This window comes from Hemiscyllium ocellatum, chromosome 8 (genome assembly GCF_020745735.1).
Source record: "Hemiscyllium ocellatum isolate sHemOce1 chromosome 8, sHemOce1.pat.X.cur, whole genome shotgun sequence".
Taxonomy (NCBI): Eukaryota; Metazoa; Chordata; class Chondrichthyes; order Orectolobiformes; family Hemiscylliidae; genus Hemiscyllium; species Hemiscyllium ocellatum.
In genome coordinates, this window is record NC_083408.1 from 23,337,329 (window position 1) to 23,361,307 (window position 23,979).

Here is a 23,979-nt window from a genome sequence, read left to right on the forward strand (position 1 = left end):
TGCTGTGGGGGCTTTCTCTTTTTATAAGTGTAACTTCAGTGAGAAGATGCAAAAAACAAATGAAAATGAGAAACACTGAAATTAAGGTTGTACTGATACTTGGGTTGAAAAAGGAAAATTTCAATGTTAGTTGTGCCATGTTGAGTGTCATGTTTAAAAATTTTGGTTTGTTAAAATACTGGTTCAGAAAATCCTTTTAGGTAACTGTTTTGCCTTGTTTGAATCAGAATCTCAATTCAGTGTGTTTTGTGGACACACTGTAATGGGGCAGATTTGTTTTTACACTGAAAGTGTCCAACATTCTGTCCTTTTTAAAATTTTCTAATTTGTAACCTTAAAACAAATTGATTGAGTGCCCTGAGCCCCTGATTTGTTTGAAATTCTACGATGCCCATTTTTAAAAAAAAACTATGGGGTCATGGTCATGCTTTAGCCAGATGAGTGTATTGTATTAACATATCTTTGCTGTGTTTTTAATGCACAGTATTTACAAAAAAAGCAGTTAAATGTGTAACTGTCTTCGTACTGATATCCACCTTGGCAAGGAAGGAATGAGCGAAAAAATGCAAAGATATCTTCAGCAGCTAACTGTCTCTAGAGTTTCTTCATTCACAGACAAAGCATGCCTTCAAACCACTGCCCACCCCCCCACAACCTGATCCAACAGATTCAATCAGCTCCCCAGTCATGAGCATGAAGTGAAGAAGCTAACAACAGTGAAGAGGGGGTTTGTTGTCAGTGGCCTTCCTATGGGCATTAAACTACGTGAGCTTTACCTTGTCTTTCAATCATTTAAGGGATATGAAGGTTCACTGATCAAGCTAACATCAGAACTGCCAGTTGGCTTAGTTATATTTAACAGCAGAGTGGAAGCAGAAGCAACAAAGAATTCTGCATTCACCTGCCCTGCTGCTGCAGCTGCTGCACTGCACACTCAGATGTGCTGGTATCCTCCATCTGAAGCATCTCCACAAGGACTGAAGTCTCGTCAGTTTTGTTAAGTATTTAACTGCCCTTATCCAAGAATTCAGATTTCTCTGTGGAGTGATGCAGAAGGATAGACTGAATTTTGTTTTCAGGTTGGACTTTACTGAAGTAAATTTTGGGGAACTGGCTTGTTTCCACTTGACTTGGAGGGATGGAGTGGTCATTAAGGACTGTGAATCTAAGAACTTTACTGGTGAACCTTTTCCCAGATGGGAGGATTGTTCAAATTCTATTGACTGTAACGGACGAGTAATTTTTGTTATTATAATCATTGTATGCTGTATGTCAATAACTTTCTTAAATACTGGCTGTCAGAGTCTTATGAAAGCTGGTAGTGCCATCTAGGTGGTTATCATGAAATAATAAAAGGGAATGAGAAAATGTATAAGGTATGAGCAGGTAGGGAAAGAGTTAAGTTTTGAGTTTTGTGAAACAAAGGTTCAGCTAAGCATGACTCAGATCAGATAAGAACTTAACAGTAAACAGTGGGGTGCTGGAGGCAAGGGTAATGGGTTAACAAGGTGGGAAAGCATTCATTATGTAAAGCTATTTAACAAGATGAGGAAGCATTCGGTATGTAAAGTCAGTTAATAAGGTGAAAAGTATTCATTATGTGAAGCCAGTTAACAAGGTTAAGAACATTCATTGTGTAACAGCAGATGGCTTAATCTTTATGATTACGGTTATTGATTGGGTGACCGTTACAATCAACATGTATGATGCTTTATCTGGATGCTCCTCCTTGGAGACGTGACTACATAATTCATTTAAGAATCTGTTGTTTGAGAGAAGTCCGAGCACATGGGTAATCGTTCTCTCTCCCTCCAGTGCCCGGAATAAAGATGGAGATAAAGCCATACTGTGTCTCTTTAAGCATTTTGCTTCGATTGAGGTGGGAATGGGACCACAGGTGTTGCATTATTTTTAACTTTGTCCATCCCAGTCCAACACCGGCGCTTCCACATCATGGCTTCCATTTCAAAGTTATTGTTTCTAAGTATTTCCTTGCATGTGGAATTTTTATATTTTACAACTAATCCTCTTGATTCAAATCTTATTTAAATATTCCTAAGTGCTGTGTATTCTAAAAATGTGTGCGCAGTTAAGTGAGAGGAATTGATGTGTGACTATAAATGAATCATTGATTTATTTTCCTGTTCCTTGCTCCACCCTCAACATTACTGTCTCTTAGTGCTGTGTATGATATCCCAGATGAAACCATTTCGTGAAAGCTTGAGCATAAATCTCATCTGTGGGTGACCTTTCATTTCTAGTTTCTTAAGATAAAAAGAGACAATTTGAATTTATTGTGCCTTTCATGACCTTGGACAGCACAAATGAACGTATTTTCAAAGTGTAGCCAATGTAATATTGAAAAAATGGCTGTTGATTTGAGCATAGCAAAATTCAATAGCAGAATTTATTAATTTATTGTCTTTGGATGTTGCTGAGGGATAAATATTTCCTCAGGAGCTTCTCTTTTATGTTTAATGTCTATCTCCCAGAACCAAACCAGATGTGTGGTTTGACACTACAATAGAAAAAGATAGACCCTTCAAAAGTACAACTCTCCTGTAGTACTGCATTGTAGAGTAAGCTTCTAGTTTGCACTGAAGTATTTGGAGTCTAATGATCTGAAAATAAGTCACCTGGATTGAATGGGCTATAAGACCATAAGACATAGGAGTGGAAGTAAGGCCATTCGGCCCATCGAGTCCACTCCGCCATTCAATCATGGCTGATGGGCCGAGGGTTCTGAAGGAGATAGATGAAGAGATTGTAGAGGCATTGGTGGTATGTTTCAGGAGTAATTGAAGTCAGGGAGCATTCAAGACAACTAGAAAATGGCTGCTGTAACAACCCTGTTTAAGAAGGAGGCGAAGCAGAAGACAGGAAATTATAGGCTGATTGTCCTGATCTTAGTTGTTGGTAATATTTTAGTATTCATTATTATGGACGAGAATGTGGAGTACTTGCAGTGCATGGTATAATAGGGCTGAGTCAGTACAGCTTTGGCATGCTTTCCAAATCTGTTAGAATTCTTTGAGCAGCTAAATAGAAAGTTTAGACAAAGGAGCGACAGTGGATCTAATCTACATCATCTATCAGTGATGGGCGCACAACAATTCATATTATACATTTAACAAAGGGACTGAGGGCATTGTTGCTAAGTTTGTGGATAACACAAGGATGGGTGGAGAGTTAGGTAATGTTGAAGTAAGGAGGCTGCAGAGGGACTTGGACAGGCTGAGAGATTGGCACATTGGCAGATGGAAGACTGTGGAAAGATGTGAGGTTAACCACTTCGATAGGAAGAATAGAGACTTAGGCTATTTTCTAAATGGGGAAAGGCTTCGGAAATCTGAAGCACAAAGGAACTTGGGAGCTCTAGTTCATAATTGTCTCAAAGTTAACATGCAGATTCATTTGGCGATTAGGAAGGCAAATGCAACATTTACATTCTTTTTGAGAGGGCTACAGTACAAAAGTAGTCAGTATAAGGCTCTGGTCACACCACATTTGGAATATTTTGAACATTTTTGATGCCCAAATCTTAGGATGGATATGCTGGCTTTGGAGGGGTCCAGAAGCAGCTGACAATGATCCTGTGGATAAAGGACTTGTCATATGAAGAGCATTTGAGGACTCTGAGCCTGTGTTCGATGAATTTAGAAGGATGAGAATGGGTCTGATTGAAATTTACCGAATACTGAGAGACTTGGATAATTGGATGTGGAGAAATTGTTTCTCTTCATAGGAGAGACTTGGACCCAAAGGCACAGACACTTAATGAAGAGACAACCTTTTCAAACTGAGATGAGGGAGAATTTCTTCTGTTAGAGGGTGATGAATCTGTGGAACGTACTGCCACAGAAGACTGTGGAGGCCAAGTCTTTACATATATTTAAGACAGAATTATCTTGATTAATAAAGGGACCAAGCATTATTGGGAGAAGGTAGGAGAATGGGACTGAGAAACCTATCAACCATGGTCAAGTGACAGAGCAGACCTGATGGGCTGAATGGCTGAATTCTGCTCCTATGTCTTATGTTCTTGTGGAGTGGATCTTGAACCCATAGTGATGGAAGAACCCAATAATTGTTCTTTGGTCGCTGTGGCTTGGATTTTAGTTAAATTCCTCTATATCCTGTTTCAGTTTAAGACTTTAATGTAGAACAGATTGTTTACATGCCATTTTAATTGGAAAATGGTGAATAATGGAGTGGGATAGTAATGCCATGCCTTGTTCCTTGACTGAGGATGCAGTCCTTGTTATACTAGCCCTTGGCTAAACCCCTCTCAATATTTACTGGGAGGAGTGAACAATAACTTACTGTATACTTTGATTGTCATAACTAAAAAATAGACTTTTTCAAGGAAAGAGATATGACTGGGACCATTATACTCTGTGCTTGCCTTTGCATCTGCTGTTTCAGAATTAAATCCTCCTAGATTAAGCACCGTATCGGAAGATGCTAGATAATAGTGGGTTGGTACCTGGGACTTCGATGTTGTGGCCATTACAGAGACGTGGGTAGAACAGGGACAGGAATGGCTGTTACAGGTTCCAGGGTTTAAATGTTTTAGCAGGGTCAGAGATGGGGGTAAAAGAGGGGGAGGTGTGGCATTGCTTGTCAAGGATAGTATTACAGCGGTGGAAAGGACGATGGAGGAAGACTTGCCATGTGAGGTAGTTTGGGCTGAGGTTAGAAATAGAAAAGGTGAGGTCACCCTGTTGGAAGTTTTATACAGGTCTCCTAATAGTCTGAGAGAAGTAGTGGAAAGTATTGCGAGGATGATTCAGGAGAAAAGTGAAAGTAGCAGGGTGGTTGTTATGGGGGACTTTAACTTCCCAGATATTGACTGGGAAATCTATAGCTTGAGTTTGTTAGATGGGTCGGTGTTTGTCCAATGTGTGCAGGAGGGTTTTCTGACACAATATGTAGACAGGCCAACAAGAGGTGAGGCTATACTGGATTTGGTTCTAGGTAATGAACCAGGCCAGGTGTGAGACTTGGAGGTAGGTGAGCACTTCGGGGACAGTGACCACAACTTGGTGACTTTTACTCTAGTGATGGAGAGGGATAAGTGTGCACTGCAGGGCAAGAGTTAGAGCTGGGGGCAGGGAAATTATAATGCGGTGAGGCATGACTTAGGATGCGTGGATTGGAAAAATAGGCTTCAAGGGAAGAACACAAATGATATGTGGAGATTGTTCAAGGAACAGCTATTGGGTGTCCTTGATAAGTATGTACCAGTCAGGCAGGGAGTAAAGGGTCTTGTGAGGGAGCCGTGGTTTAATAAGGAATTGGAATCCCTTGTGAAAGGGAAGAGGGCGGCCTATGTAAAGATGAGGCGTGAAGGTTCAGTTGGGGCGATTGAGAGTTATAAGGTAGCCAGGAAGGATCTAAAGAGAGAGCTAAGAGCAGCGAGAAGGGGACATGAAAAGTCCTTAGTTGGTAGGATTAGGGAAAACCCAAAGGCTTTCTATAGGTATGTCAGGAATAAAAGGATGACTAGGGTAGGTATCGGTCCAGTCAAGGATAGTAGTGGGAAGTTGTGCGTGGAGGCGGAGGAGATTGGAGAGACACTAAATCAATACTTTTCGTCAGTATTCACTCAGGAACAGGACACTGTTGCTGATGTGAATATTGAGTCACAAGTGATTAGAATGGATGACCTTGAGGTATTTAGGGAAGAGGTCTGGGGAATACCGGAAAGGATGAAAATAGATAAGTCCCCTGGGCCTGATGGCATTTATCCTAGGATCCTCTGGGAAGCTAGGGAGGAGATAGCGGAGCCATTGGCCTTGATTTTTATGTTGTCATTGTCTACGGGAATAGTGCCAGAAGACTGGAGGATAGCGAATGTGGTCCCCTTGTTCAAGAAGGGGAGTAGGGATAGCCCGAGTAACTATAGGCCAGTGAGTCTCACTTCTGTTGTGGGCAAAGTCTTAGAGAATTGTAAGGGATAGGATTTATGAACATCTGGATAGGAATAATGTGATCAAGGATAGTCAGCATGGTTTTGTGAAGGGCAGGTCATGCCTCACAAATCTTATTGAGTTCTTTGAGAAGGTGACCAAGGAAGTGGACGAGGGTAAAACAGTAGATGTGGTGTGTATAGACTTTAGCAAGGCATTCGATAAGGTACCCCATGGTAGGCTAATACAAAAATTACGGAGGTATGGCATTGAGGGTGCATTAGAGGTTTGGATTAGGAATTGGCTGGATGGAAGGAGACAGAGGGTAGTAGTTGATGGTGTAGGTTTATCTTGGAGTGCAGTTACTAGCGGTGTTCCACAAGGATCTGTTTTGGGACCATTGCTGTTTGTCATTTTTATACATGACCTAGAGGAGGGGCTTGAAAGCTGGGTGAGCAAGTTTGTGGATGACACGAAAGTCGGTGGAGTTGTGGACAGCGAAGAAGGTTGTGGCAGGTTACAGCGGGATATAGATAAGTTGCAGAGCTGGGCAGAAAGGTGGCAAATGGAGTTCAATGTAGCTAAGTGTGAAGTCATTCACTTTGGTAGGAGTAACAAGAAGATGGATTACTGGGCTAATGGTAGACTACTTGGTAGTGTGGATGAGCAGAGGGGTCTTGGTGTCCATGTACACAGATCTCTGAAAGTTGCCACCCAGATAAATAGTGCTGTGAAGAAGGCATATGGTGTATTGGGCTTTATTGGTAGAGGAATTGAGTTCCGGAGTCCTGAGGTCATGTTGCAGTTGTATAAGACTCTGATGCGGCCTCATCTGGAGTATTGTGTGCAGTTTTGGTCGCCATACTATAGGAAGGATGTGGAGGCATTGGAACGAGTGCAGAGGAGGTTTACCAGGATGTTGCCTGGCATGGTAGGAAAATCGTATGAGGAAAGGCTGAGGCACTTGGGGCTGTTCTCATTGGAGAAAAGAAGGTTTAGGGGAGATTTGATAGAGGTGTACAAGAAGATTAGGGGTTTAGATAGGGTTGACAGTGAGAACCTTTTTCTGCTAATGGAGTCAGCTGTTACTAGGGGACACAGCTTTAAATTAAGGGGTGGTAGGTATAGGACAGATGTTAGGGGTAGATTCTTTACTCAGCGGGTTGAGAGTTCATGGAATGCCCTGCCAGTAGCAGTGGTGGACTCTCCCTCTTTATGGTCCTTTTTTTTTTTGTAGATATTTTTATTGAAATTTAACATTTTTGCAAATTTACAAAAATAAACAAAACTCTCAAATACAAACATTGATGTACAATTAAATCATATATACAATAGTCATAATTTAACAAAGAAAAGAGAAAGAAAGAAAACAAAAAAAGAAAAGAAAAGAAATGAAAAAAGAAAGAAAAAAAAACTCAACTTTCTACTAATCTAACCTATAACTAACCAGAGTGTATACCTAAGTCTCTTACATGCTCGGAATGTATAAACATCAAATATAATAAAACCCGTATTCGCGCAGGATTCCTCTCCCAAGGGGCCCCGGAGCAGCCCGGTCTGAAATCTTCACTAAATAAAACCCCTTGTTAGGATAGCCGAAATATCTGCATTTATATAATTCAAAAAGGGCTGCCATATTTTATAAAATAATTCAGTCTTTCGGTGCACCATATTTGTGAGGAAGTCAAGGGGGATATATTCCATAATTAATCTGTGCCAATTTGAAAGTCCAGGGGGGCCCTCAGCCACCCAGTTCACCAAAATATTTTTCCTTGCACAGAAAGAGAGAATAGAAAATAGTCTCTTCCCATGCATATCCAGAGATGAGAGGTTCGAAAAGCCCAAAAGGAGAGATACAGGGTCCACCCTAATTTCCGTTCCTAAAATTTCTGTCAGGGTATTTGCCACTTTAGTCCAGTATCTGCGGATTTTCTGACAAGTCCACAGACAATGTGCAAGAGTACCCACCTCTATTTTGCATTTGGGACACATTGGAGATGCTCCTGCCTTAAATTTTGCCAGTCGAGCCGGAGCTATATGGGCCCTATGAAGTATCTTTAGTTGGATAGCCTGAGTTCTGTTACAGATAGCAATTCTTCTAGCATTTTCCCAAATGTCATTCCACATATCCTCAGAGATTTCTAGCCCCAAGTCCTGCTCCCATGTTTTAAGCAGGTCATCCATGTCTCCTGAGACTCCATCATGTAGCAAATGGTATATAGTACTAACGGAAGATGCCCCCACTGGTCGTAAGACATTACGTTCTCTGTCTGATTTATAAAGACTATCTATTAATGTAGTCTTCCTCTGTATATAATCTCGAACTTGGAAGTATCGAAAGAGATCCCCATTAGGTATTCCGAATTTCAGACGCAGCTGCTCAAAGGACATCAGGATCCCATCTTTAAATAGGTCCCCTAAGCATAAGATGCCCCTGGATCTCCAGAGTTTAAAGGTGGCATCTGTAATCCCCGGTTGGAATCCCCATGCGCCTACTATTGGTGCATGGGGGGATGTTTTATGTGAGTTACCCTCATTTTGCCGCATTATATTCCAGGCCTTAATTGTGTTTAATATTATGGGATTTTTACAGTGGTCTGTAATGATTTTCCTCTTATCTGAAAATAAAAGGTTAATAAGTGGGTATTTTACTTGGGAGGCTTCGATATCCAGCCAAATTGATTGTGGATCAGATGAAACCCAATCAGCTATGTAACTTAGTAGGGAGCTTAACTGATATTTCCTAAAGTCTGGGAAGTCCAGTCCTCCCCTTGCCTGTGGAAGCTGTAGCTTCTTCAGCTTAATAAGGGGCCGTCTATGGTTCCAAATAAAGGAGCCCAACCAGCCATATAATTTACGTAGGGCTAGCCTTGGCAGCATCAGCGGGAGCATTCTCATAGGATATAAGAGACGGGGCAGAACATTTATTTTAATTAATGCTATTCTCCCTAGCCAGGAAATCGGAAGGTCTCTCCATCGCTGGAGGTCCTGCCTTATCCTTTCCATTAATTGTACAAAATTAGCCCTATACAGCTGATCAAATACTGGCGTGATAAAAATACCTAAATATAAGAAGCCCTCCAGGGACCAATGGAAGGGAAAAGAGGATCCGTCCATTAAGTGGGGTATCATAGCCAGACCACCCATTGGCATGGCTTCCGATTTTGAAAAATTAATTTTATAGCCTGAGAATGCACTAAATGTATTAATAACTTGAATTAGACGAGGCACTGACATTAAAGGATTACTGAGGAATAAGAGAACGTCATCTGCATAGAGAGTAATTTTGTGTTTACCTGTACCAATCCTCGGGGCCATTATATTAGGATCAGTCCGGATGGCTTCTGCTAATGGTTCAATTATCAGTGTAAACAACAATGGTGAGAGAGGACATCCTTGACGGCAGCCCCATCCCACACTGAAGCCATCCGATCTTAACCCATTAGTAATAACAGCTGCTTTGGGGTCATTATACAATGTTGAAACCCATTTGGTAAACACCTGTCCAACGCCAAACCTTTCCAATGTGTAAAATAAATATGACCATTCAACCCTATCAAATGCCTTTTCCGCATCCAATGAAATTACTACTCCTGGTATCTTTCCCTGATGACAGGCTTGGATCATATTCAAGACCCTTCTGATATTATTGGATGATCTGCGGCCCTTAATAAATCCCGTCTGGTCCTCCTTTATAATATATGGCAGTACCCTTTCTAGTCTTAGTGCTAACATTTTTGAGAGAATTTTAAAGTCTACATTTAGTAAGGATATTGGTCTGTAAGATGCACAATCTTCTGGGTCTTTTCCTTTTTTGAGGATAAGAGAAATATTTGCTTCTTTCAGCGTGGGCGGGAGACAGACCTGACTATGCGCAAAATTATACATATCCATAAGTGGGTCAACCAATATTCCTGTAAATTCTTTATAGAATTCAGCTTGAAAACCATCCGGGCCCGGTGCTTTTCCGCTCTGAAGTTGCCTAATTGCCTCAAGTATTTCTTGGACTGTTAAAGGGGTATTTAGGGCCGACACCTGTTCCGGAGTCAGGCCCGGGAAGGTCAAATTTTTAAAAAATGACTGCATCCTCCTAATCCTATCTTCACAATCCTGCGATCTATATAGTTCAGAATAAAATTCTTTAAAGGTCGCATTGATCTTTTTATGATCATGAGTCAGGGTACCTGTACTTTCCTTGATGGTCGGAATAGTTTGAGGGGCTTTCTTTTTCTTTGCAAGAAATGCTAAGTATCTACCCGGTTTGTCGCCATATTCATATAATCTTTGTTTCGCAAATAATATTTCCCTTTTAGCCGTTTGAGTAAGCGCGGTGTTTAAAGCTGTCCTAAGAGCTGTAATCCTCTGCAATTTTGTGATAGAAGGTCTATCAGCGTATGCTGTTTCGGCTGCTTTTAGGCGAGCTTCGAGCAGACGCTGTTGCTCTCCCTTCATTTTCCTCTGGGTCGCTGAATAGGAGATGATCAAACCTCGTGCATAAGCTTTGATGGTCTCTCACATCATTGACGGATTGCTAGCCGTACCAGTATTAATTTCTAAAAAAGTTTTAAGTTCTTGGGAGAAGTACTTTAAAAATTTGCTATCTTTTATCAGGAAGGGGTCCATACGCCAATGCCGAGCAGATGTTCCATTGTTCTTTACCTTAGTTTCCATGTATACAGCGGCATGGTCAGAGATTGCTATAGTACCTATTTTACAGGTTGCTATAGAGTTTAGAAAAATCGATGGGGCAAAAAACATATCAATTCTTGTGTGACATTTATGTGGATTAGAGTAGAAAGAAAAATCTCTACCCTGTGGATGGAGACATCTCCATACATCTACCAATCCTAATTCTTTATTCAGGTCCGCCAGTTGTCTAGATCTGGGAGATACTCCAGCGGCACTCTTGGGAATCCTGTCTATTTCCGGATCCATAATACAATTAAAGTCTCCCCCTATAATTGTATGACGGGCACCAAAGGCCATCAGTTTTGAAAAAGCTTCCGTTATGAATTTAAAGGGGTGTGCCGGGGGGCAGTATACATTTAAGATCCCATATTCCTCTCCATTTATGAGGGCTTTAATCAAAATATATCGTCCAGATTCGTCTTTTATCTGATTTAGAATTTTCAAAGGGAAGTTCTTCCGGACAAGGATAACGACTCCCCTGCTTTTTGAATTAAAAGAGGAAAAAAAGGCCTGATCAAATCCGCCCTGTCGTAATTTTAAGTGTTCTTTATCCGACAGGTGTGTCTCCTGTAGGAGAGCTATATCAACTCTCTCCTTCTTAAGATTTGATAATATTTTCTTCCTTTTAACTGGCGAATTACTCCCCCTGACATTCCAGGTGCACCACTTAACCGACTGTTCAGCCATAATCATCTGGACAGATCCGAGACCCCTCGGGAGGGGAAACCCTATCTAGAACATCCCGAGCATGGAGCATACAAGATTTACAAAAGTAAAGATTCTCTGATACACTCAAAACAATATAACAAAAAACTCTTTCTAAATATAAAAAATATAAAACATTCCGAATTGGAGATTTTCTCCCTTGTTCCCAGGGAGCGTCACTTCCTCTCCTACAGTCCATCTTACCCTCTTCCAACCAGTGCCCCACCCTTGACCCAGGTGTTCCTCAATAAAATGAGGAGAATTCAAATATAATATAAAGCTAGAGTTAACAGTGAACACCCCACCCCCACCCACACCCACATCTAAATATATTTGGGAATATTAATACCATATATAACTATAAGATTACAATCTCAACACGTAATACTTAAATATAATACCACAAAATAACAGGGGAAAGAAAAACAACCCCGCTCCTAAAAACAGAAGTAAAATAGAATAAGGTAACCACCTCCCCCCATCAACATTAACCAAACGCCCCAACATATATATATACATACACACATAGGGGGAAAGATAAGAAAAGATGAAGGGATGTAAACCAAAATAATGGGAAAGGCAGACCAGCGTCCACAATCTCTTACAGCTTATTTAAGAGAGTCCAAGAATTCCTTAGCCTTCTCCGGTGATCCGAAGTTATATATGGATCCTTCGTGGCTAAGGCGTAGCGTCGCTGGATATCGTAAGGAGTACTGGATATTTAAGTCCCTTAAACGCTTCTTCGCCTCATCAAATGCCTTCCTCTTTCGGACCAAAGCTGGGGAGAAGTCCTGGAACAGCATGATCCTGGATCCTTTGTGGGTCATAGCTTGGGGATCTTTTCCCAGATTTCTTGAGGCTTCCAGGAGCATCTGCCTCTCCCTATAGCTCTGCAGCTGGAACAGGACCGGGCGTGGGCGCTGGGTTGAGCCGGGCCCACGTACTGTGACCCGGTAGGCCCATTCTACCCTTACCTGGCCTGATCCAGCCTGCAGATTTAAAAGTTGTGGCAGCCAATGCTCTAAGAATGCTGTCAGCTGGCCTCCCTCTTCCTGCTCGGGAAGGCCCAACAACCGAATATTTTTTCTACGACATCGATTTTCGAGGTCATCAATGTGGTTTTCTAGGTTCTGGACTCGATTCTCGAGAAAACGGATGTGGTCGGCTGTTGATTTTATCCCAGTCTCTGAGGCTGCGGCCTTCGACTCCACCTCTCTGACTCGGCACTCCAATTCCTGAATGTCTCTGCCCTGCTTCTGCAGCTCGGCTGATAGTGCTTCTCTGCTCTGCCGAGACTCATCGATAAAAGCATCAATCTTCGCCTCCCACCTGGCAAACATCTCCTCAAAGCTCATCTTCATTGGTAAATCTCCTGAAGTAGCTGAAGACACCTTTGTTGCAGCTGAAGAGGGAGAGGGTGGGGGAGGGGTCCCTGCTTTCTTAGAGCCGCCTGTTCCCTTCCCTTTACTCATTTTCCAGCTAGTATTAGACGATTTAAATGTACTAATAGGTAACTATTTAAGGTTAACAATTATTATAAATGGTTTAGTGAGTGTGGTGGGGGTGGATAGCCCACTTTTCCCAAGTTTTGGGTAGAGCACTGTGGACTCAGTCTTGCTGGGTCGCCGCCATCTTGGATCCCCCTTTATGGTCCTTTTAAGTGGGCATTGGATAAACATATGGAGGCTGTTGGGCTAGTGTAGGTTAGGTAGGCTTTGGTCGGCGCAACATCGAGGGCCGAAGGGCCTGTACTGCGCTGTATTTTTCTATGTTCTATGTTCTATAATAGTATGCAAGAGTGTTTCTCACTCTTTTCTAAAAGATCTGATACTGAGCAACAGTTCTATTTACTAACAGATAGTTCCCTCTTTTATATCTCCTGAAAGGAAAATAGATTTTGTTTCTTGATGAAATCTTCTGCCTCATTCTGCTTTCTCCCTAATGCAAAGTGAAAGTCCATCATCTAATCTCTACAATTTGCTGCACTGATCATTTGGAAATATTTCCCGTTGACTATTCAAATGTTAGTGCTTTACCCCAGTAATGAAATTAATGTTGCATTTAACACCAATGACATAATTTATCATTGGTATACAAAGCTTAGCACAAATCGACTTGCAAAAATAGTTGAAGTTGATTTTGCCTGAATTAGCGGCCTTCTGCATAAGTGATGCTGGAGAGTATATTGCATAGCACAAAGGTCAATAGAACCGGATTAAGATTATAACAGCCATGGATTATCTAATATGATAGTCGTAGGTTTTCACAGATAAGTTGGTTGAATGATTAGTGATGCAATGCAAAAGGCTATTTTCATGCAGCTGTTTAGATTAACAGCTAATCATTACATTTATGTGATCTTTCTTGAGGCACATTTTTAGTATCTCTTTTTAAGTAAATAGTTCAAGCTATTTGGCGTGAAGTAGTTTTGATGGGTTACAGAAACTGCAACTCTGCAGATGTTGAGCCAAATATTGAATGAGAAAAGGACTGAGGCTCATACCTGTTACATTCATATTCCAAAGAGCTACATAGAGGTTAGTCATTTTTACAATGTTGAGGGTTATGATGATGTTGCAGCGCTAAGCGTATACATACCGTACCTGATGATCAGTACCCTTCAAATTGATTCCAGCTGGAAAAAAACATCAGACCAAAGCTGAGCTAATGAAATAGTGTAACAACGAAAATCTGAAGAAAAGAGCTAGTCTACACAAAAAAAAAATTGAAGATAGAGATTAGTGGATTAGCTCTAATGCACCTGTGTTATCAATGGCCAGACTGATTTATAATGATGGTTAACAGATTAGGTGTCACAGAATCATTACAGTGCAAAATGAGGCTTTTTGGCCCATCATGTCTCCACTGGCTCATGGAGCATTTTCACTTAGTGTTAACCTCCTGTCTTTTCCTTAAAACTTGTACATTTGTTTTTATTTAAATGATCATCTAATAATCTTTTGAAACCTTCAGTTGAACCTGCCTTCACCCACTTCTAAGCAGCACATATCAAATTCTAATTACTGGTTGTGTGAGAAGTTTTTGTCATCTTGCAGTTGCTTATTTTACAAAACACTTCTTCAAATGTGGGCTGTATGGTTTTTGATCCTGTCTTGACTAGGAATAGTTTCTCCTAACCTACCCTGTTCAAATTTCTCATGGTTTTGAAAACTTCTATCAACCTTCTCTTCTAGACAGAAAACAAGCTATTCTCCCATTCCAGGACAGTCAAGATGAAGGAATTGAGTTTCATAAATTCAAATCTGCTCAGTGTGTTATACATGGAAAATATATCAGCATTGTTCAATTACATGCATATTCCACTCAGCTTATTAAATTACAGGTTCTTTTCCTATTGAGTATGAGTTTTATTAGGAGTGTTTGCTATAATCCAGCAATTTTTAGTTATTCTGCATCCTATTGTGAAATATGCGCCTCTGTCGTGAGAAGGAAGTACTGCCACACATTCCACAAGTGAAAAATGTTATCACCTTATTTACACCGATCCATTGACATTAAGAACAGATGTCCCCAGTTCCTTTGAAATTGCACTTTGGCTGCAGAGAATGCAGGAATGTGTCACATTTAAGACGACACGGTTCCTCAAAGGGAGTAAGGCAAACGATAGAAAATTACAGACTGATTAGCCTAACCTCAATCATAGGTAAGATCATGGAATCCATTATGAGATTTCTGAATATTTGGAAGTGTATGATAAAATAGGACAAAGTCAGCATGGTTCAATCAAGGGGAGGTTATACCTGACAAATCTGCTAGAATTATTTGAGTAAGTAACAAGCAGGCTAGACCAAGGAGAGCCAATATTTACCTGGACTTCAAGAAGGCCTTTGACAAGGTACCACCACTGGAGGCTACGAAGTAAGACAATGGCCCATGGTGTCAGAGGCACGGTGCTCTCATTGATAGAATCTTGTCTGTCTGGCAGAAAGCAGAAAGTGGCAATAGAAGGGTCTTTCTCAGGATGGCAGCTGGTGACAAGTGATATTCCGCAAGAGTTAGTGTTGGGACCACAATGTTTCACTTGATACATTAACGATCAAGATGAAGGAACTGAGGGCATTCTGGCTAAGATAGGTAGAGGGACGGGTAGCATTGAGGAGGCAGGGAGGAATCCTGAAGAAGGGTTACACCCGAAACATTGACTTCTCCACTTCCTGATGCTGCTTGGCTTGCTGTGTTCTTCCAGACTCCTGCTTGTCTCCTTTGGATTCTAGCATCTGCAGTTTCTTTGTCTCTAACCAGGTTAAGACAGTGGGCAAAGAAGTGGCAGATGGAGTACAATGTGAGAAAGTGTGAGGTCATGTACTTTGGTAGGAAGAATAGAGGCGTGGACTAATTTCTAAACAGGGAGAAAATTCAGAAGTCTGAAGTGCGAAGAGTCTTGGGACTTCTTGTCCAGGGTTTCCTCAAGGTAAACTAGCAGATTGAGTCAGTAGTTAGGAAGGCAAATGAAATGTTGGCATTTGTTTGAGAGGACTTGAATTCAAAAGCAGGGATGTACTTTTGAGGATGTAACTTGCTGAAGATGGATGAGGGAGATCCAGTAGATGTAGTGTACCTGGACTTTCAGAAAGCTTTTGATAAAATCCCACATAGGAGGTTAGTGAGCAAAATTAGGGCGCATGGTATTGGGGGCAAAGTACTAACTTGGATTGAATGTTGGTTGGCTGATAGGAAACAAAGAGTAGTGATAAATGGCTCCATTTCGGAATGGCAGGCAGTGACCAGTGGGGTACCGCAGGGATCAGTGCTGGGACCGCAGCTTTTTACAATATATGTGAATGATATAGAAGATGGTATTAGTAATAACATCAGCAAATTTGCTGATGATACAAAGCTGGGTGGCAGGGTGAAATGTTAGGAGATTACATGCTGACCTGGACAGGTTAGGTGAGTGGTCAGATGCATGGCAGATGCAGTTTAATGTGGATAAATGTATGGTTATCCACTTTGGTGGCAAGAACAGGAAGGCAGATTACTACCTAAATGGAATCAATTCAGGTAAAGGGGCAGTACAGAGAGATTGTACACCAATCAATGAGGGTTAGCGTGCAGGTACAGCAGGTAGTGAAGAAGGCTTATAGCATGCTGGCCTTCTATACTCAATCCCTCTTGTTATGAAGCAAAGAGGTTCTTCTGCAGCTGTACAGGGCCCTGGTGAGACCACACCTGGAGTACTGTGTGCAGTTCTGGTCTACAAATCTGAGGAAAGACATTCTGGCTATTAAAAGAGTGCAGCGTAGGTTCATGAGGTCAATTCCTGGAATGGTGGGACTACCTTACGCTGAAAGACTGGAGTGACTGAACTTGTATACCCTTGAGTTTAGAAGACTGAGAGGGAATCTGATTGAGATGTATAAGATTATTAAAGGATTGGACACTCTGGAGGCAGGAAACATTTTTCCGCTGATGGGTGAGTGCTGAACCAGAGGACACAGCTTAAAAATATGGGGTAGACCATTTAGGGCAGAGATGAGGAGAAACTACTTCACCCAGAGAGTGGTGGCTGTGTGGAATGCTCTGTCCCAGAGGGCAGTGGAGGCCCAGTCTCTGGATTCATTTAAGAAAGAGTTGGATAGAGCTCTCAAGGATCGTGGAATCAAGGGTTATGGAGATAAGGCAGGAACAGGATACTGATTTAAGGATGATCAGCCATGATCCTATTGAATGGTGGTGCAGGCTCGAAGGGCAGAATGGCCTACTCCTGCACCTATTGTCTGTTGTCTATTTCTGAGGCTCTATAATGTTCTGGTCAGATCACATTTGCAGTATTGTGCACAGGTTTGGGTCTAACATCTCTGGATGGATGTCCCGGCCCTGGAACATATTCAGACGAGGTTCATGACAATGGTCCCAGGAATGAAAAGCTTAATGTGAGGAACGTTTGAGGACTGTGGGTCTATACTCAGTGGAGTTCAGAAGGATGGGGTGGGGGGCATCTAATTGAAACATACAGAATACTGAATGGTATGGACAGAGTGGATGTTGGGATGATGTTCCCTTTGATAGGAGAGACTAGGACCTGAGGTCACAGACTTAGACCTTTTAGAACAGCTAAGGAGGAACTTCTTCAGCCACAGAGTAGAATTCATTGCCACAGGAGGCTGTGGAGGCCAGGCCATTGAGTATATTCATGACTGAGATAGATAACCCTTGATACTCAAGAACCTACAGGGAGAACGTAGTTGAGAAACATACTAACCGTAATTGAATGGTGGAGCAGCATTGATAGGCTGAATTGCCTAATTTCTGCTTCTTTGTCTAATGGTCTTAAATGAATGAAGGAAAGAGAGAGGTTTTCTGGCTACTGGCATCTTTGCCAAGAGTTCCTGGAGGCAGATAGTTGTGCAAGAGTTCCTGGAGGCAGTGAGGACTGCAGATGCTGGAAAGTCAGAGTCGAGAGTGTGGATCTGGAAAAAGCACAGCAGGTCTAGCAGCATCGGGAGTAGGAGAGTTGACGTTTCAGGTCGGGACCCTTGATCAAACTTAGGAGGAGGAAGGGGCCTGAGAAATAAAAAGGAGGGGATTGTGGCGTGGCTGGGGGGAGGGTAGGTGGGATGGTGATAGGTAGATGCAGAAGGTGATTGTTGTGATTGGTCAGTGGGAAAGGTAGAGTGGATACATGGGAAGGCAGATGGACAAGTTAAGTCAGGTCAAGTGGATGGAGAGAGAGAGCTGGACATGGGGTGAGGTGGGGAGATTTGGAAGCTGATGAATTCTATGTTGAGGCCGTAAGGTTGTAAGCTCCCGAGGCAGATGATGAGCTGTTCTTCATCCAGTTTTATTTTGACAATGGAGGAGGGTGGACATATCGGGGGAGGGGGAGTTGAAATAGCTGGCAACCAGAAGGTGGGTGCTTTCCTCTGTTGGTCAGTGTTGAGTATAGGAGTTGGGAGGTCATGTTGAGGCTGTACATGATATTGGTTAGGCCACTTTTGGAATATTGCATGCCCTTCTAGTCTCCTTCCTATTGCAAGGATGTTGTGAAACTTGAAAGGGTCCAGAAAAGATTTAGAAGGATGCTGCCAGGGTTGAAAGATTTGAGCTATAAGGAGAGGTTGAACAGGTTGGGCTGTTTTTCTCTAAAGTGTCAGAGGCTGAGGGGTGACCCTACAGAGGTTTATAAAATCATGAGGGACATGGATAAGATAAATAGAGTCAGACCTTGAGGATAGTTCCACTGGGATCCTCTATCCTGTAACAACTGCTGACTTTGAAAACCCTATCAGGGTCCCTTTAAATACAGTTCCTGCACTGCTCATTTAGGTGCATTGTTCCACCTATACTTTCTGAATGGTCAAGGAACTAGTCTGTGTATTGCTTACAATAAAAGTCTGAACAGTTAGTTTTACGGTATTTGCATTGATATGGTATTTTCTATTTAGAGTCATATAGTCAAACAGCATGGAAACAAGAACCTTTGGATGTCTAGTCACCCTCGCTAAGTAGACATCCAAATCGTTAATAAATAATTTGAATAATTGAGGCCTTAACACACACCTTTTATGGAACACTACTGGTCAAATCCTGCCAATTTGATTCCCATTATCCCTATTTACTGTTTTAGATTACTTACAGTGTGGAAACAGGCCCTTCGGCCCAACAAGTCCACACCAACCTGCCGAAGCGCAACCCACCCATACCCCTACATATACCCCTTACCTAACACTACAGGCAATTTAGCATGGCCAATTCACCTGACCCGCACATCTTTGGACTGTGGGAGGAAACCGGAGCACCCGGAGGAAACCCACGCAGACACAGGGAGAACGTGCAAACTCCACACAGTCAGTCGCCTGAGTCGGGAATTGAACCCAGGTCTCAGGCGCTGTGAGGCAACAGTGCTAACCACTGCGCCACCGCACCGCCCACAAAGATGTTCTTATCCAAAGATAGCATGAACGCACAGCTTGCATGTTACATTATACTCTCAACCTGAAGTATTCACTCAAGTTCTAGAAGATGTTTGAACATTGATTAAGATGCAAAAGTTCTTTTTGGCTGAAATATTTGGAAGAATTATTTAGAAATGATGGATTCCACATAGATAAATATTTGTGTTATATGACTTCATTAGGAGTTGAATTTACAGCCATGTGAATATTCAGGAATGAAAAGTAAAGCTTGCCTCACTGAACAGGTTGCATCCTTCAGCATCTTCTTGTATTTGAAAAGATTTTCAGTAAGAAAGATGCTCCCAAAAGTTAATGGCAGAATCAATGCAGATAATTTTATTTTAAGTGTTAACTAATTGATGCTATATTATCCTGAGTTATTGTGGTTAGTCGTAATTGGTTGAGCTTTTCTATAGATCTGTTAGCATTCTGCATATCAGTTACCAGTCTATGCTGCTTTAAAGGTGTGTAATATTATAATTGAAAGCCAAGATACAATTTGCACCTCCTAATGGGAAGGTATTCTGTACTGAATCTTCCTTAGCATAACAGCCAGCAGAGTTGCTTTAGACTTTTAATAAAGAACATTTTGAAATCGTTTCTCTTTCAAATTATTGAGTTGCTCTTGAAAACATTATATTTTCTTCATTGACATTTATTTGTACAATTGTAAATCTCTATAAATAGGAATAGTTGAAACTACTATTAGTTGAGAGTGAACCTTTGTGTAATTTTATAGTGGTCTTTTTAAAACTTGTTTAATAATGCATATAGTACATGGATGGTTATGTTGATATAATCTTATTAAATGCAGCAGTAAACTTTGGTTTTGCCCAGCAATTAATTTCAATTCATTGCTTCGTTCTTCTAGCTCACTAAATCAGATTCCTTGGCTTGGTGCCAAAGTCACACTGTGCCTGCAACTTTGAGCCTTTGGAACAAGTCTCATGATATTAATTGTATCCTGAAAGAACCTTGCAATCTATGTGAATTTAGTTAAAAATCTCACAACACCAGGTTATAGTCCATTAGGTTTATTTGGAGTGCTTTTTGAGTGCTGTTCCTTCATCAGGTAGCGAGTGGGGCAGAATCATAGGACACAATTTATAGTAAAAGATCCAACTGTCATACAGCTGATGCGGCGTATTGAACAACCCCAGATTGTTGTTAAGCCTTTAATCACTTAAAATGGGGATTCAGGTTTTGGTTCGTTAATATAAATCACAGTCCCGCGATAACTTAAGGTTTCATTTACAAAAAAAAAGTGGCATCTCAGCTCAGACAGTGAATTAAAGGTGTGAGATTAGAGTTTGTCTGTATCCTAACCTTGAGTCAGACTGGTTTTGTTTCCAAAAGTAGGAAATTATAATCTGTAGGCAGTCAGTCCATGTGACATATTATGTGCTTTTTGAACAAAGAATGTATCTACAAATACAAAAATGCACGTTCACCCCATAGACTTACACATGTGTACACATGTATGTGAGGGAGAGACCGAGAGAGACTGCGCATGTGTGTGCGTGCGCGTGCGCATGTGAGGGAGAGACAAAGTATGTACGCACGCGCACACGCTCCACACTAGCCATCCGATGAAGGAACATCACTACGAAAGCTTGTACTTCCGAATAAACCATGTTGGACTCTCACCTGGTGTTGTGATTTTTTAACCTTGTCCACCTCAGTCCAGCACCGGCACCTCCACATTCTGTGAATTTAATGATGTTTTGCACTGAGCAGCTGTATTAGCTGAAATTACAACAGAAACGTCTGCAACACAAATTCCCAGCTCGGCGAACAGAACAATGAGCACCCAAGCTACAAATCTTCTCACAAACTTTGAATATATCCCCCTGTCTTTGAAAGATACTATATACATTTTAGATGTACATTTTATCTGAAATCTCTGCACTATTTCTACAGGACCGTAAGAGCTAAATTGATGATATGAAGTGCCAGAAAGGGTAGCAATAAGATCCATATCTGCATTTGTATCCTCAGTGTTGCAGAATGTCAAATTGTAAGATGAGACTGTGCTGTGGGATCTTATTGGCATTTGAGCATGATCCTTGTGGTAAAGTATCTAGTTGCCTGGCTGTGGCAGTTGAATCTTTTCACTATTAATTTAAAAATCACACAACACCAGGTTATAGTCCAACAGGTTTAATTGGAAGCACTAGCTTTCGGTTCACCGCTCCTTCATCAGGTGGTTGTGGAGTACACAATTGTAAGACACAGAATTTATAGCAAAAGTTTATAGTGTGATGTAACTTGAAATCATACATTGAACTATTATACTTTTCACTATTATTCACTGAAAGTGCAAGTGACAATCATTTAATTCAATTTTTTTAACCCTCAACATTAATTCATGAACTTGGCAAATCTATATACTTAAGGCCACCTTCTTAAAATGCTTGGTATATTTTGCATTGACTGGTTTAATTGATGCAAAAGTCACTGCCTTCAGTTATGTTTCTTATGCTACTGGATGCCCTGGTCAGTGATCAGCTCATGGCTGGATTAATATCACCTGACCCTGCACCTGCAGTGCAAAAAAGTAGTGTGGGACGTCTGAGCATCAGTTAGGCATATTTGTTTTGCATTATACTACTAAAAAAGATAAAGGTAAAACTTAGTTATTTCGCACATTTTACCAGCAGAATATTTCCACTTCCTCGAGCTATGCTCATTGCCAGTAGAATTACTGGCTGTGCTTTCATGAGAATAGCAAGGCTTAGTCAAATAAATATGGGTTTTAAAACATTTTATCTTTTAAACTAAGTACAGTACAGAAACCTTCTGACAAGCATTGAAAATTGTTCTTTTTAAAAAAAAGTATATTATCTATCAAGAAAGATTGTGTTTGTTATGCCTTTTGGTAACACTTGCATAAGTTGATTAAAAACAATCATGAAGTAATTGGTTGGAATTCTTCTGTCAATGTAACTAAGTAAATGGAATCTTCAAAATGCTGAATTGTACTAATTGAAAGGTGCTGATCTTGTTGTGATTTCTCAAAAAAATTTTCATAAATGACGAGGATGAATATCTTAAAGACTTCAAGTCGCAGACATTAGAAAATGATGGGCAGGAAGAGGCCATCTGTTGTATCAAGCCTGTCTCATTCATCGTGGGCATTCCCTAGCTCATATAATCCCATTCTTTCTGAGGTGCTATGCTCAAAACTGAATGTAATATCATTGTGAATTAGCCCATTGTGTCAGCATGGCCTTTCTGAAGGAGCAAGTGAGTCACTGTCCTGTGTCTTCTGTCTGTACACATGTGCATTTCTTTTTCAGATAATAATTCTCATTCTTCTTGAATTGCAGAATGGCAGCATTGTTCCTGAAGGGGTCTCTGTAGGACTTTATGAAATTAACACACCTCTTTCTATGCATAAGATTTTAGTGATTTGTGTACCTGACCACCCAAATGCCGTTAGAAATTTGTTTCTAATCACTACCCAGGTGTGGAATATTCTGATTTGTGTTATTCTTGGATTCAAAGTGATAACATTTCTTACAATCTTTACGTTGAACTTCATCTGCCACAGTTTTGATTACTCAGTTAACCTGTCAATCTCACTTTGCAACTTCCTGCTTCCATAACTTGCTGCGCATCTCAACCTAGTGTCATTTGCGAACTTGGATATGTAGCTCTCTGCCTTTATCCAAGTTATATATATGCGTGGTAAAAGGCTCAAAATCAGATTCCTGACGAATACCACTCGTCATACCTTGTGAATTGGGGTACATTCCCATATCTCACCTCTCCGTCTCCTGTGTGCTGACCAATTGTCACTTTTATTAACATCCAAATATCCATGTTTAGAGAAATTCTAATGAAGACTAGTTGAGTCAATAATTGATGTAAATTTGAGTTTTGAAGTAATGTAAATTAAAATCACATAAATGTACTTAATGCACCCATAATCAGTGTTGCTTTTGTGCTTTACAGACCATAAGATAAATGTTTCAAATATATTTAATCAATTTAAAGAGTTTGCTAAGAAAATGGAAACTTTAATAGCTTGTTAGGCTTATATTATGTACCTTTTCTGTCGGTGCAGATTTCTTTGTGACAGTCACCTGTTAAATTGTTTAGGCTACTGTTCGATAACATGTTACATACCTTGCATTGGAAAGACATTAAAACAAAAAAAAGTTATGTTTTATCAATGTTTAGCTGGCCTATTTGTCTGTCATTGACATCTAATAGACCTGATAGACAAATGAAAGGAGAAATTTCTGTAAACATTACCAAATATGAAGATCATTTCATCCAGTTGTGTGATGATGAATAGGTTAACGGCAAATTCTTCTTAAACCATGGAGACTAAATAATATCAGTTGTAAAATAAGCTTATGATCTCCCATTCTTGCAGCTGATGTTTACTAGCCTATGAGCTATGCTGTACAACTTATTGTCTGGTATAGAATCACAAGTAATGACTAATTCTCCCAAGAGTGCAGTCATTGAAGAATTGAGTTGAATGCTATTGGATGGGACTTGTCAATTATTGAAAATTCCAGTAGTGTGTGTTTCAGCACTGGAATCATTATTCTCTTAAGTGAAATTGCTGATGGAGATTTTTTTTCCCTTTTGCAATAGGGAAGGATCATGTTTGCAGATTCATTGGCTGTGGAAGAAATGACCGTTTCAATTATGTTGTTATGCAGCTACAGGTAAGTTTATTTAACAATAGTAACTACATTGTGAAATACAGATTTTTTTTTTGAAAACTCGTTATTTAATTA

General features: G+C 40.8%; 1 protein-coding gene across 2 annotated transcripts in view; it reads left to right on the forward strand.

The window, feature by feature from the left end:
- LOC132818056 (tau-tubulin kinase 2-like) overlaps window positions 1-23,979 on the forward strand; it is a 277,076-nt gene that overhangs the window by 92,510 nt on the left and 160,587 nt on the right. For both annotated transcript variants that reach the window (XM_060828686.1, XM_060828687.1), the window contains exon 4: window positions 23,834-23,907. In XM_060828686.1, coding sequence (XP_060684669.1) covers window positions 23,834-23,907 — 74 coding nt within the window. The remainder of the gene's footprint in view (window positions 1-23,833; window positions 23,908-23,979) is intronic.